Below are 15,006 nucleotides of genomic sequence, written 5' to 3' on the forward strand. Positions count from 1 at the left end.
GATTTGCTGTACCTTGCAGGAAGTTGGAGAAACATTAAATTAACTTTTTTTGAATTTTGCATGTTAAATCACATAATGACGCTGACACATTGCGTTTGACCTAAAAAATGTTTTGCTGAATTTTGTTTGTACTCCGATGCCTCTCATGTCAGTGTCCAACCCTAGTCGGCCAGCATTGATGGATCCAGTTGCCCAGATACCACTTTTCCATGGTCGCAAACTCCTGGTGAAACCTCTCACTGTGTTCGTCACTGACTGCACCAAGATCAGCAGGGAAGACGTCCGAGTGCGAATGCAGAAAATGAATTTTCAATGACGTGCTGCACTTCGTGGTTTTGTCTGCTTGAAATAGTCTTAAAATATGACAGGAAATCACAAAAATAGGTTATATTAAAAAAATGCTATGTGATAGGAAAATTTTACGGTGATTTTCTTGATTAGCAGCCCAAAATACATAAAACACACTCAAAGGTGTTCAGGAAGCAAAATCTTCATATTAGAGAACCAAAGTTGAAATCCTGGTCACCCTTAAAGCAGTCTCATGGGATAGAATTATTAAGTTATCGTCATACAACATGGACACTGGCCATTTGCCCCACTATATCTATGCTTGGATACCCATCTGTATTAATACCATCTTCCAGCACTTGACCTGTATTCTTCAATGCCCTTAGTGATTTAAGTGTCATCAGTGTTTCTGCTCAGGCAGAGCAGATCTTTTTAATTTATGGAGACATGCACTGGACACGGAAATTGCAGTTAAGGGCATCCTGCAGCAAAGATGCACACTCTTTCTGTGCTCTTTGTATTTAAATATTTTGTTTTAAAGAGTGTTGAATTTTATTTGACTTTAGGTGGTTGTGACACTTGGAGATTCGAACGGTTCCACAGCGACCAGTTCCACTCGGCTGACAAACATTGCGGTTTCCTCCAACATCAGTACGGTGGCCGGGACCCAGTTCACCAACCTCCAGCCCATCACGGTGACTAACCTGACGCTGCAGGACAGGCAGATGCAGCTCGACTCCATCCTGACGGTCAGCTTCGACTCCATCAGCGGCTCCACTGTAGTGCACAGTCGACCAATGGAAATCCAGATTGAGGCGCAGGCGGCCTTCACACCACAGCCCCATTCCATGCCCCAGTCTATGAACTTGACTACCTTTGTCAACTCGATTGCCCCTGCCGAGAGCCCTCTGGCTGAGCCGCAGCACAGCATGGGCTGGAGGGCTGTGCCGCAAACTGCAGATGGCACTCACCACATCCTGCAGCCTCAGCAGGGAACCGCAGCGCCAGCAGCGGCACCACCTCAACAGCAGCAGGTTCAGTCACAGCAATCCCAACAGCCCCAACAACAGATGTACAGTTACTAAAAAGAATCCCCCATTCCTCCACGAAATCAAGAATATCCTCTCCCTTATCCTGCACATCAGGAACACACAATGCAGAATAAACTGTGAAAGATACTCTGCCGCATTACACAGTGGAATTAAAAAGTCTGCTCTGAACTTGTGTCCATTCACTCCAGGTGTGTCTCAGCAGCACCATCAAGTTTTGTGTTTGATTCTCTCCTCCCCACAGATATTCCAGCTTGAATTTGTACATCTGAGGTGAACACAATGTCTTGAGTGTATTAGCAGTTTAAAAGGAAATTTTTTAATTAAAAAAAAAACAAAATTAGGCTTGAAGTGGAGCACAATTTTAAAAAAAAATGTATAAAAGATTCTGTGACATTTCCTAACGTGTGTTAAAATGTGTTGGAATTGTGAATTAGTGCAGTGGCTAAATATCCAACTGTTTTATTGACAGTGAATGGGTCAGCATGTGCGTGGGTCTGTGTGCATATGGGTCTACAGTTGTCTATCTGGCAGTATGTGTGCCGTGCGCTTGTCATTTTAATTCTATCTCCCATTCTGTGGTCTAGATTATTTTTGTCAGAATAATCACGGAGAAGCACTCACCCTTTCAAATGAGGAACAAAATGGTAACGTTCATTTGTTTCTCGACAACACTCCCCAAACCACATGTATGTATTTTGCATTCTTAGTTTAACTCGCATCAGAGATACAATCCAGAGACAGGAAAAGCTTTGTCAGCGACTAAGAAATTGGTGGTCTGCATAACAAGCGACAAATAACAGCTACCTGCCACGTCCACTCATCGAAAGAAGTATTATTGGAAACTATCGACAAATGAGTTTTCAACAGTGAAGGAGACCCGATCGGTATTCATACATTTCACTTTCCCAGGACTGTGTGGAGGAAATAGTGATGGAAGTAAACATTATTTATTTGATTGATCTTCTCACTGTGTCCGTAGCTGTTTGATTCAAATGGATGTAGCTTCATGCAACAGGTGTCACCGTCCTCTCCTCATAATGAGCATGTTGTGCAACCTGTAGCCTGCATAGAAATTGGGAAATAGTGGCTGCTATTTTTGTTGCAAGCAAATGGCCAAAATTAATTTGACTAAGCTCACCCTACTTGATAGAACCACAGAAAATTACAACACTGAAAACAGGCCCTTCTAGTCTGTGCCAAACTATTATTTTACCTAATCCTACTGCTTCGCACCCAGTCCACAGCCCTCCAAATCAATCCCAGCCAATATTTAGCACTAAATTGGGCGCATTCAATTCTGATAAAAGAATGTAAATCATGACGAAAACCCAGAAATGCACTAGTTCCAATATTTGCCACAGGATTTTGCAGCAGAGAGTGGAAATCAAGCATTGTTAAAACCATTATATGAGATGAAGGAATGTATAATTCAAACAGAAACTTCTTAAAAATAACAAATTAATGGTCTGGAGAGACAGGAAAGCCAAGAAATTGGAAGGATGTCACAAAAGTAAGGGTGGGTCTTACTCAGTTTAGAATTTGGAAACTACTGTACTGTTTTGATTTTGAACTGTTATATGACCCAGTGAGAATGAACAAAAAAAAATTTGGTGATGACAAGAGGGTTAAGATACAGGGACAGGTGTTTCAATCATTACTAATTTACTTAGGTTTGAATTTAAGTAAATTACATTGGAGATGATTTGGCACATTCCTGGGATACTATGATGTGCTTCAATCTTTGGGAGAAATTTAGAAATTCAGTTGCAGTTGAATAATACAGCAGGTACTCCTGAAGGGCACGACCATCAGGATGGAATGTATTCATAGTTCAGTTGGAATACTTAAAAAAGGGAAAGGCTTTAATCTCCTTTTGAGTTGCTTAATTTTTCTGGTGTCTACCTTTAGGACAGCCCGCTGTAACCTAAATTATGACTGAGCAGGAAAAAAAGAGGAACAGAATTCTGTAATGAAAATTTCTAAGTCAATCAGTACTTTGAATTTTCAAATTGCTTTACGTGTCTTCTGTTTAAGTTCAAGTTTATTTGTCATCCGATTGCCCCAGTACCAATGAAGTACCATTTTCCAATGTGCAGAAGGGACAAAACTCACTGAGAAAAATACCATACAGTCAGACAAATGATAGTACATGTATTCAAACTTAATAAATAGTAGTCACAGAAAATTGTTTTAGCAGTCATTTAGCAGTCTCACTGCCCATGGGAAGAAGCTTGAAGGTTCTGGCTCTGGTACTCCTGTATCTTTTTCCAGGCAGGAAGGAAGAGGTGGAAGAAACTGTGCGCAGAGTGGAAGGGGTTCTCACTGATTTTGTGAGTCGTCTTCAAACAATGATCCTTGTAGATCTCGTCACTGGATGGGAGGGAGGGAGATTCCAGTGAATCTCTCTCACTCTTATGGTCCACTAGGTAGACCTCGAGTCCGATGCCCTACAGCAACCGTACCACATTGTGATGCAGCCGACCAGGATCTCTCAATAGTGCACCTGTAGAAGGTTGACGTGATAGTGGCCGGTAAGGCCTCTCAGAAAGTGCAGTTGCTGTTGCGCCTTCCTGACAAGTGAGGGGATATTGAGTGTCCACGAATTTTAGGTCACTATAGTTAAGTGGACTTCTGCATGATCCAAACATGTGTTTCTCAAGTGCTGATTTATTTTGTACTTGGGGTGCAGGGCATAATTTTGAATATTGCAAGGTAATGGCAGCAGTGCTTTAGACATAAGAAACTAGTAATAGAATGAGGGGGTAAAAGTTGTAAGGCAAGGACTTATGACCCAACTCATTTGCACCAAACATCAGTTTCGCATTTCAAGTTGGAAAGATGAACTTTATGTGCAATGGACTGAGGATTAGACAGCTTAAAATGCAACATGTGCCCTTGTCACAGAGGCACTTGCAATACGCAAAAGTGCTGGAGAAACTCAGCAGGTCACGCAGCGTCCAAAGGAAGCACTGGGGAACCGATGTTCTTCGTCAACGTGTGAGACACCGTAGGCGAAATGCCCGGCTAAACTTCTTGCCCCGAACAAAGATGGCGGATCGGCTGTTGGCCGCGCCTCTGAAACAATCCTGTACCACCATTGGCTGCTCCTCGCCGGCGCCTCCATTTCTCATTGGTTGAAAATGCGCTTACTTGTTGAACGCCCAAGGCCGACCAATAGGCTCGCGGGGGGCGCGTGACGTGTTTAAGGCGGCAAATGCGAGGTGGGCCGGGGCCGGAGATCGGCGGGAGAGGAGAAGCGCCCCGGCAAGGTTGTCATCACCGCGGGGCGAAGCGAGGTGAGCCCCCCCCGTTTTCGGGCCGTTGCTGCGGGGGGCGGGGGTTTGGAACTTCGCCTCACCGTCAACGGTGTGGAGGGGGGGGTTCCTGATCCTTGGGTGTGGAGGGGGGATCCCTGATCCTCGGGTGTGGAGGGGGGGAGGTCCCTGATCCTTGGGGGTGGAGGGGGGATCCCTGATCCTTGGGTGTGGAGGGGGGGAGGTCCCTGATCCTTGGGGGTGGAGGGGGGATCCCTGATCCTTGGGTGTGGAGGGGGGGTCCCTGATCCTTGGGTGTGGAAGGGGTGGGTCCCTGATCCTTGGGAGTGGAGGGGGGGTCCCTGATCCTTGGGTGTGGAGGGGGGGTCCCTGATCCTTGGGTGTGGAAGGGGTGGGTCCCTGATCCTTGGGAGTGGAGGGGGGGAGGTCCCTGATCCTTGGGGGTGGAGGGGGGGAGGTCCCTGATCCTTGGGGGTGGAGGAGGGATCCCTGATCCTTGGGTGTGGAGGGGGGGTCCCTGATCCTTGGGTGTGGAAGGGGTGGGTCCCTGATCCTTGGGAGTGGAGGGGGGGTCCCTGATCCTTGGGGGTGGAGGGGGGGTCCCTGATCCTTGGGTGTGGAGGGGGGGCTCCCTGATCCTTGGCAGTGGAGGGGGGGTCCCTGATCCTTGGGGGTGGAGGGGGGGAGGTCCCTGATCCTTGGGTGTGGAGGGGGGGGTTCCTGATCCTTGGGTGTGGAGGGGGGATCCCTGATCCTCGGGTGTGGAAGGGGTGGGTCCCTGATCCTTGGGAGTGGAGGGGGGGTCCCTGATCCTTGGGGGTGGAGGGGGGGTCCCTGATCCTTGGGTGTGGAGGGGGGGAGGTCCCTGATCCTTGGGTGTGGAGGGGGGGAGGTCCCTGATCCTTGGGTGTGGAGGGGGGGGTTCCTGATCCTTGGGTGTGGAGGGGGGATCCCTGATCCTCGGGTGTGGAAGGGGTGGGTCCCTGATCCTTGGGAGTGGAGGGGGGGTCCCTGATCCTTGGAGGTGGAGGGGGGATCCCTGATCCTTGGGTGTGGAGGGGGGGTCCCTGATCCTTGGGTGTGGAAGGGGTGGGTCCCTGATCCTTGGGAGTGGAGGGGGGGTCCCTGATCCTTGGGGGTGGAGGGGGGGGTCCCTGATCCTTGGGTGTGGAGGGGGGGGTCCCTGATCCTTGGGTGTGGAGGGGGGGGTCCCTGATCCTTGGGTGTGGAGGGGGGATCCCTGATCCTTGAGTGTGGAGGGGGGATCCCTGATCCTTGAGTGTGGAGGGGGGATCCCTGATCCTTGAGTGTGGAGGGGGGATCCCTGATCCTTGAGTGTGGAGGGGGGATCACTGATCCTTGAGTGTGGAGGGGGGGTCCCTGATCCTTGGGTGTGGAGGGGGGGTCCCTGATCCTTGGGTGTGGAGGGGGGGGTCCCTGATCCTTGGGTGTGGAGGGGGGGGGGTCCCTGATCCTTGGGTGTGGAGGGGGGATCCCTGATCCTTGAGTGTGGAGGGGGGATCCCTGATCCTTGAGTGTGGAGGGGGTATCCCTGATCCTTGAGTGTGGAGGGGGGGGTCCCTGATCCTTGGGTGTGGAGGGGGGGTCCCTGATCCTTGGGTGTGGAAGGGGTGGGTCCCTGATCCTTGGGAGTGGAGGGGGGGTCCCTGATCCGTGAGTCTTGAGGGGGGGGTCCCTGATCCGTGTCTTGAAGGGGGGGTCCCTGATCCGTGAGTCTGGAGTGGGGGTCTCTGATCCGTGGGTGTGGAGGGGGGTCCCTGATCCTTGGGTGTGGAGGGGGGGTCCCTGATCCTTGGGTGTGGAGGGGGGGTCCCTGATCCTTGGGTGTGGAGGGGGGGGTCCCTGATCCTTGGGTGTGGAGGGGGGGGTCCCTGATCCTTGGGTGTGGAGGGGGGATCCCTGATCCTTGAGTGTGGAGGGGGGATCCCTGATCCTTGAGTGTGGAGGGGGGATCCCTGATCCTTGAGTGTGGAGGGGGGATCCCTGATCCTTGAGTGTGGAGGGGGGGTCCCTGATCCTTGGGTGTGGAGGGGGGGTCCCTGATCCTTGGGTGTGGAAGGGGTGGGTCCCTGATCCTTGGGAGTGGAGGGGGGGTCCCTGATCCGTGAGTCTTGAGGGGGGGGTCCCTGATCCGTGTCTTGAAGGGGGGGTCCCTGATCCGTGAGTCTGGAGTGGGGGTCTCTGATCCGTGGGTGTGGAGGGGGGGTCCCTGATCCTTGGGTGTGGAAGGGGTGGGTCCCTGATCCTTGGGAGTGGAGGGGAGGTCCCTGATCCGTGAGTTTGGAGGGGGGGGTCCCTGATCCGTGAGTCTGGAGTGGGGGTCTCTGATCCGTGGGTGTGGAGGGGGGGGTCCCTGATCCGTGGTGGGGGGGGCCCGGCCCGATATGTGGGCGTGGATGCCCCTGATCCGTGGGTGTGGGGCCTTGGTCACAATGGCAGTGTTATTTGGTTCAGGATCAAGGTCAGGGCTTGGGGTAAAAACACAGCAGTGCTGGGGGGATTTCGGCCTCTCTCTATGTCCACAGTGTGTGTGTGTATATACATGTATTTATATATATAAAACTAATGTTTTGGGCTGAGCTCAAGGGAGTAAAGGAGAAGAATGGGAGGGGGGAGGAGTGTGAATTGGACGTGATAAGGAGGAAAGGTGACCATTGATTTTGGGTCTGTGAAAGGATATGGAGGGAAAAGGAGAGAGAAAACTGCTGGAGAAAGGAGGAGGGATGGGGTGTGGTTTAACGCAAGCCAAAGTTAGTTGTTTTTAGATTTGTTGTATGTGACAACCCTGAGATTCTTTTCTTTACCCCCCCCTGCTGCAGGTGAGGTAGTCAGAAGATGAGGTGTTTCGCCTCCAGTTTGCGGGTGGTCTCAGTCTGGGTGTGACCGTGGACAGGCGTGCCGGAAAGGGAACAGGGCAGGGAATTGGAATGGGAGATCCAAGAAGGCTCCTTCTATAAGGCAAAAAAAATCCTGAATGTAAAGGTGGAGATTCACTGCCTGTGCGTCAGAATGCTTTCTAAATGGTCCATGAGCGGTCGCAAGGCAGCGGCTCCAATCCCTCTCCAAGTTAGTGCTAGAGGTGGAGTGGTGTGCTCCGCCTTGCTGCATAAAGGTACAACCGCTGCAAGTGGCTGGCTTGGGGCTGGCTGATGATGTCGCCAGCCCATGACCCATCTCACTTCTCTCTCTCTCTCCCATTCACTCACCCCTCTCCCTCCATGAGTGGACGGTGGGGGCTATCAGGGGTGGCCAGGCCATCGGGGCGGGCTGTGTCGGCCCTGCCTGCCTCTGGTCCTTCGCCGTGCTGCTTTGGCCTTCGGGGTAGCTCATCGGTGCTAGAGGCTCAATACACAGCAAAGCAATGGCTGTCTTCCCTATCCATAATTCCCACGCAGCTAGAACCATTCTGGGAAACACAGTAGTTATGGGTAGGGAAGACAACCACTGCTCTGCAGAGTATTTATGATGGGTGATACCAAAACGCCCTGAGATTGTCATCTCACTCGTTGGCAAAAACCAAAGTAAAATCTGCAGAAACCACTTGCCTGAAATCAAACAGAAAATGAAGCAAACACTCAGCAGGTCAGGCATCATCTATGGAGAGTTAAAAAGTTAACATGCCAGTTCTTGTTCAGCACGGATGCCGCCAAACCAGCAGAGTGTTTACAGCATTTCTTTTGAGTTTGGAGATTCTGCCAAGAAGGTCTCCAGGAAAATGTTTGCTTATTGTGTACCATAAAGACCTTTTGTATCTTTACCAGCTTCATTCTCCACAACACTTCATAATTTGCAATTTTTGGGTTCAATGTTGTTTTATTTGGAGTAAACATAACCGACTCTAAACTGGCTGCTCTAAACTGTACACCTTTCCAGCCTGTTCTGATCTTGACAGGGATGTTAAAATGATGGCTCAGCTGAATTGTTAGTTCTGCTTGTTGTGAAGTATCCTAAGGTATTATTCAGGTCACTGATCCTGTTCAGAGCCATTCAGAATGTGACTAGAATGCTAGATTCTGAATTGCATGGTAGTTTGTGGAACTTTGCTGCTCTACGCCATTGTAAAAAAACATTTTGCAGCATTCTATAAGTTTATTATCATCTGACTATACATGTATAACCCGACACAACAGCATTTCTCCGGACCATGGTGCATACAGACACATACTGCATGTACATAAAGATTTAAAATTTAAAAATGTGTAAACTGCATAAATAGTTTGGGATGATTTACACTGTTCATCAATCTCAAGGCCAATGGGAAGAAGCTGTTTCCCAGCCTGGCAGTCCTGATTTTGATGCTCCAGTAACTCCTTTATGGTATAAGTTCAGGTATTTGTCATTTTAATTTTAATTTGACCCTAAAGAAGAATCTTATGCATTGTGTTTTACAATTCTAGTAATTCCTTTAATGTTGCAGATCCCTTAGGTTTTCTTTCCCCTGTAAAGTTTGAACCCTCTTTCCTATGCTTTTTGATCATTTGTAATTTTCCTGAAATTTGCATGAGCCATCCAATCTTTGTCTGCCTTAATATGGAATTAAATTTTGTTAGCAGAAATATATTTCACCCATAGGTGAAAATGAATATTTGCAGATAATGTCCAAGGAAAATGGTTGTTTTCTGATAGGTGATTTTCTTTTTAGCTGAGAATGATTTTTCGAACATTAAAAATTCAGTTCTCTTTTCCAACTTCTACAGCAGAGTGGAGGTGTGAGTGAGAAAAAGTGGTATGATTCCAGTGAATTTCATTAAGAAAATGGCCCCTGGAAAGAGCATCAAATACTTGGAGCTGGTGCTGCCTTGTGAATGGACAGATTGCACATTTGTTGGGAAGACAATGGAGGAATTCTGTGATCATATTGCTGCACATTTAAAAGAGCATCTTAATGAGTATGAAAGTTTTGGAGAATTGGGTATGTAACATTTATTATAAATTACTATCTTGTATATTTTTATCTTTAGCTTCCACTGTGCAGTCTAGTAGTTTATAAAGCAATTTAAGTGGCATTAGAGTTTTCAAATGATACAAGTATTTTATCAAATGTTATAATACCAGTGAACAATTGTGAGCTTGAAAGGCTTGTAAAGTTTGTTTTGTTAAACAAAAAAATCTGCAGATGCTGGGGCTGAGTGCAGTACATAAATGTGCTGGAGAAACTCAGGAGGTCATGCAACATCCATAGGAAGTAAAGAGTAACCAATATTTTGGGTCTGAGCTCTTTGTCAGGAATCTGGAAAAGCAGGTAGCTGTCTGAATAAAAAGATTAGAGGGGAGGGGGAGGAGCACAGTAAGAAGTATAGATGGATACAGGTGGGAGGGTAGAAGAGAATGAAGCTGAGAAATGAGAGAGGGCAGAGGGCTAGGAAGAAAGGGAATGGGTGGGGAGCTGAAGGAAAGATGACAAGGTTAGGGAAAGGGACTGGGGAAGGAAACAACAGAAATTAATGCTATCTGACTGGAGACTGTTGAGACAGAATACAAGGTCCTGTTCCTCCAATTTACAAGTGGCCTTGAGTTGGCAATACACAAGACCATGGACAGTGTGGCGGTGTTGTGTGGAATTAAAATGCAATACGCACATGTGCTTGAGAAACTCAGCAATTCCAGTAGCATCCATAGGAAGTACCATTGCTTATCCAAATTTTTCTGCAAAGAATATGCTTGTAGACTGGGAAAATGGGGTTGATGCTGGAGCCAAAGTGAAACAGTTTGTGGAGATGGTTTCTGAGAGCGGCTAGTGGTGAAGCCCACAAGGGGAAAAAAACAAAGTGCCGTGCAATAAACTGGATTTGATTAGTGATCTTAAGATAAAAGAACCTTTAGGAGGTAATGTTCACAATATGATAGAATTTACTCTGCAGTTGGAGAGGGAGAAGCTAGAATCAGATGTGTTGGTATTACAGTTGAGTTTAAATACTATGGAGGCATGAGAAAGGAGCTGGCCAAAGCTGATTAAAAGTGGACCCCAGCAGGAAGAACAGCAATGGCAGGAATTTCAAAAAATGCAAGATTGTTTCATCCTAAATTAGAAAAAGCATTCTAAAGGGAGGGCAAGGCAACTGTGGCTGAAAGGGAAAAAGAAGGCATATGATATTGCAAAAAAACAGTAGTGAACCAGAGGATTGGGTCATTTTTAAAAACAAAAACAAAACAAGGGAAGAATAAAAATGAAATAACATACAAAAGGACACCAAAAGTTTTGTCAGAAATATAAAGAGTAAAAGATAGACAAGAGTGAACATCAGACTGCTGGAAAATAACACTGTAAAGTGGCAAAGGGCAACAAAGAAATTCTGGATGAACGAAATAGATATTTTGGATCAGTGTTCACTCTGGAACATGTTAGTGTGGTGGCAGAAATTCAGGGGGCAGAAGAGAATATTGACTCTATTACTAAGGAAAAGGTGCTTTTAATGCTGAAAGTGAATAAGTCACCTGGACCAGATGATTCCAGGGTTCTGAGAGAGCTAGCTTGAGATTATGAATTCAATAGCAGTGATCTTTTGGGGATCACTGGAGTCGGAAATGGTTCCAGAGGACTATATCTAATGAAGGATGTACTGACGTAGGACAGGGTCCAGAGGAGCTTTATGAGAATAATCTTAGGGATGTGAGGAGTGTTTGATGACTCTGGGCCTGAACTCGCAAAGTTTAAAAGGATGGGGGGAGATCTCATTGAAACAGTCTGAATATTGAAAGGGCAAGATCAGGGTTGGGTAACCTACGGCCTGCAACACAATTAATTTGCCCAATCATCTTCAGCTCCAATATACACTGTTTCCCACTCTAAACTCAGCCTTTGTTATTGGTGGCCACAGGGACTGTGCATGTGGATTAGACATCCCTCAGCAAAGGAAATACTTTGTGGCTATATAAATGCCACCTGTTCCTTCGGGGTCATGAACTGGGCAGCGATTATGACTGCGTTCATGCAGAATGTTCACTGAAGTCTCTTCCACGATGTTATAACCAGAAATTACCAACAACCACATCAGTTTCTGCCCCTGGAAAAGTAACTCACCCTGGTGCTCCTGGGAACAAGCATAGCTCTCAAGATGGGTCTGAGATAAGCTGTGCATCAGTGGCCAGTTGTTCTGCTCCTGGTCCCAAGCCACGCACCCACTGGTGAATGTGCTGGGCGACCAACGGGGTGAATCTTTCGGAGCAACCCTGAGCCGCTCGCTCTCCCCGCTCCCCTGAGCCGCTCGCTCTCCCCGCTCCCCTGAGCCGCTCGCTCTCCCCGCTCCCCTGAGCCGCTCGCTCTCCCCGCTCCCCTGAGCCGCTCGCTCTCCCCGCTCCCCTGAGCCGCTCGCTCTCCCCGCTCCCCTGAGCCGCTCGCTCTCCCCGCTCCCCTGAGCCGCTCGCTCTCCCCGCTCCCCTGAGCCGCTCGCTCTCCCCGCTCCCCTGAGCCGCTCGCTCTCCCCGCTCCCCTGAGCCGCTCGCTCTCCCCGCTCCCCTGAGCCGCTCGCTCTCCCCGCTCCCCTGAGCCGCTCGCTCTCCCCGCTCCCCTGAGCCGCTCGCTCTCCCCGCTCCCCTGAGCCGCTCGCTCTCCCCGCTCCCCTGAGCCGCTCGCTCTCCCCGCTCCCCTGAGCCGCTCGCTCTCCCCGCTCCCCTGAGCCGCTCGCTCTCCCCGCTCCCCTGAGCCGCTCGCTCTCCCCGCTCCCCTGAGCCGCTCGCTCTCCCCGCTCCCCTGAGCCGCTCGCTCTCCCCGCTCCCCTGAGCCGCTCGCTCTCCCCGCTCCCCTGAGCCGCTCGCTCTCCCCGCTCCCCTGAGCCGCTCGCTCTCCCCGCTCCCCTGAGCCGCTCGCTCTCCCCGCTCCCCTGAGCCGCTCGCTCTCCCCGCTCCCCTGAGCCGCTCGCTCTCCCCGCTCCCCTGAGCCGCTCGCTCTCCCCGCTCCCCTGAGCCGCTCGCTCTCCCCGCTCCCCTGAGCCGCTCGCTCTCCCCGCTCCCCTGAGCCGCTCGCTCTCCCCGCTCCCCTGAGCCGCTCGCTCTCCCCGCTCCCCTGAGCCGCTCGCTCTCCCCGCTCCCCTGAGCCGCTCGCTCTCCCCGCTCCCCTGAGCCGCTCGCTCTCCCCGCTCCCCTGAGCTTTCATTTATTGTAGAATCATGCAGCCCACTATTCAATTACTGACACACCATCTGGCCACACATGGCAAAAGGTTGGCCGCCCCTGGGCTAGATAGTAGTAAGACAGTCTAGGACCAGACAACAAGCAAGCCCTCAGAATTAAAGAATGTCCTTTTAGAACAGGGATGAGGAGAGGTTTCATCAATCAGAGGATTGTGAATGTGTGGAATTCATTGCCACAATTTAGAGGCCAAGTCACTGGAAATAGTTAAAACATTTCTTCATTAGTAAGGGCATGAAAGGTTATGGGGTCAAGATAGGAGAATGAAATTGAAAGGAAAAATAGATCAGCTGTGATTTGAATGATGTAGCAGACTCAGTGCTGATTCTGCTCCTGTGTCTTATGAAAACTTAAATTTTGCACACCAAGCATTGTCTGAATACTTTGAGAAAATTAATCCAGTAGAATCCCCATTATTCGGCACCGACTGGGATTGTGGATGTCAGATATGCAAATTTTCTGGTTGACTTGAGACACAATGTTCTAATGCCTAATTAATATACTTGCATTAAGATGCAAGGATTGACAACGAGATAGACAACAGACTCGCCAAGGCAAATAGCGCCTTTGGAAGACTACACAAAAGAGTCTGGAAAAACAACCAACTGAAAAACCTCACAAAGATTAGCGTATACAGAGCCGTTGTCATACCCACACTCCTGTTCGGCTCTGAATCGTGGGTCCTTTACCGGCATCACCTACGGCTCCTAGAACGCTTCCACCAGCGTTGTCTCCGCTCCATCCTCAACATTCATTGGAGCGACTTCATCTCCAACATCGAAGTACTTGAGATGGCAGAGGCCGACAGCATCGAATCCACGCTGCTGAAGTTCAAACTGCGCTGGGTAGGTCACGTCTCCAGAATGGAGGACCATCGCCTTCCCAAGATCGTGTTATATGGTGAGCTCTCCACTGGCCACTGAGATAGAGGTGCACCAAAGAAGAGGTACAAGGACTGCCTAAAGAAAGCTCTTGGTGCCTGCCACATTGACCACCGCCAGTGGGCTAATCTCGCCTCAAACCGTGCATCTTGGCGCCTCACAGTTCGGCGGGCAGCAACCTCCTTTGAAGAAGACCGCAGAGCCCACCTCACTGTCAAAAGACAAAGGAGGAAAAACCCAACACCCAACCCCAACCCACCAATTTTCCCTTGCAACCGCTGCAACCGTGTCTGCCTGTCCCGCATCGGACTTGTCAGCCACAAACGAGCCTGCAGCTGACGTGGACATTACCCCTCCATAAATCTTCGTCCGCGAAGCCAAACCAAAGAAAGAAAAAAGATTAAGAATACACCATTTAAAAGGTAAAAGACAGTGCAAAATGTAAAGTGATTTGAATAAAATCAGTATTGTACTCTTTAATTATGTAAAATTCACTATAATCAGGTAATTTCTGTAACAACGATGTGCTAGCTGCTACACTAACCATGCTACCATCGTAATTAACCCACCCTCCTGCAAGTTTTCAGATAAAGCCTTACAAATATACCTAATACTAAAAAAAGATAAATAATGTTATTAGACAGGGATAGGGAAAGATTTTGGGAAAGTCGCTCCAGCAGCATCGGTTGGCTCTTCATCTTCACAACAAAGCAACTTTATTCAAACAGCTGTTGTGAGCAGGGCACGACCGAGGCACTCCGCTGGCTGAATGTTTGCTCCCATCTTCACCATGTGTTGCTTCGGAGAACATTTACTTTTACATGAGCATCTTCCTCATGCTGACAGTCCGCTCATCTCCACACAAGTGTCCTGGCCAGGCCCTCGGTGCACCTTCCGCGTGCTGACAACCTGGCTTACCTCCACACAAGTGGCAACAGCAAGAAAAATGCACATGCATTGCTAGTTCAGCGGGGCAAACCTGCATGTATCTAACGCAACCTCAGCGCTCTCCTGCAGGATCCATCTGCCCAATCTTATTTATTCGAACTACACATATTTATTTATTTATTTCCTCTCTCTTTTTTTTGCCAGTTATTTGAGTTTCCAATTGATTGAATTCCAGATAATGGGGATTCTACTGTACAACATATGGAACCTGGGACACTAAGTGGGTGGCGGAAATGGAGTGCTTTCATAACTTTTAAGTAATATTTAGATGAGCACCTGAATTGCCAAGGTCTAAAAAGCTAAGGAATAAAAGCTAATAAATGGGATTAGTGTCATTGGGTAATTGATGATGGGCATGTAAATGGTGGATGGTATGGCCTATTTCTTTAGTGTATGATTCTGGGTTTTTTTTCT

The 15,006-nt window shown here is 48.9% G+C and overlaps 3 protein-coding genes across 7 annotated transcripts in view; 2 read left to right on the top strand and 1 right to left on the bottom strand.

Moving 5' to 3' along the window:
• The window catches only part of prdm15 (PR domain containing 15), a 64,774-nt gene extending 63,033 nt beyond the window's left edge, over positions 1-1,741 (top strand). For all 5 annotated transcript variants that reach the window (XM_069888836.1, XM_069888838.1, XM_069888835.1 and 2 more), the window contains one exon: positions 855-1,741. In XM_069888836.1, coding sequence (XP_069744937.1) covers positions 855-1,373 — 519 coding nt within the window. In that variant the 3' untranslated portion in view covers positions 1,374-1,741. The remainder of the gene's footprint in view (positions 1-854) is intronic.
• Positions 1,742-4,542: 2,801 nt separating this feature from the next.
• LOC138739956 (basic salivary proline-rich protein 1-like) lies at positions 4,543-8,227 on the bottom strand. The gene is made up of 2 exons (XM_069892421.1): positions 7,843-8,227; positions 4,543-5,945 (listed from the first exon to the last, which is right to left on the bottom strand). The coding sequence occupies exons 1-2, from the start codon at positions 8,225-8,227 to the stop codon at positions 4,543-4,545; spliced, it is 1,788 nt and encodes a 595-aa protein (XP_069748522.1).
• LOC138738512 (histone H4 transcription factor) overlaps positions 4,554-15,006 on the top strand; it is a 31,732-nt gene continuing 21,279 nt past the window's right edge. The window contains exons 1-2 of the mRNA XM_069888841.1: positions 4,554-4,636; positions 9,334-9,548. Of these exons, the coding sequence (XP_069744942.1) occupies positions 9,365-9,548 (184 nt within the window). The 5' untranslated portion in view covers positions 4,554-4,636; positions 9,334-9,364. The remainder of the gene's footprint in view (positions 4,637-9,333; positions 9,549-15,006) is intronic.

This window comes from Narcine bancroftii, chromosome 7 (assembly GCF_036971445.1).
Source record: "Narcine bancroftii isolate sNarBan1 chromosome 7, sNarBan1.hap1, whole genome shotgun sequence".
NCBI lineage: Eukaryota > Metazoa > Chordata > Chondrichthyes > Torpediniformes > Narcinidae > Narcine > Narcine bancroftii.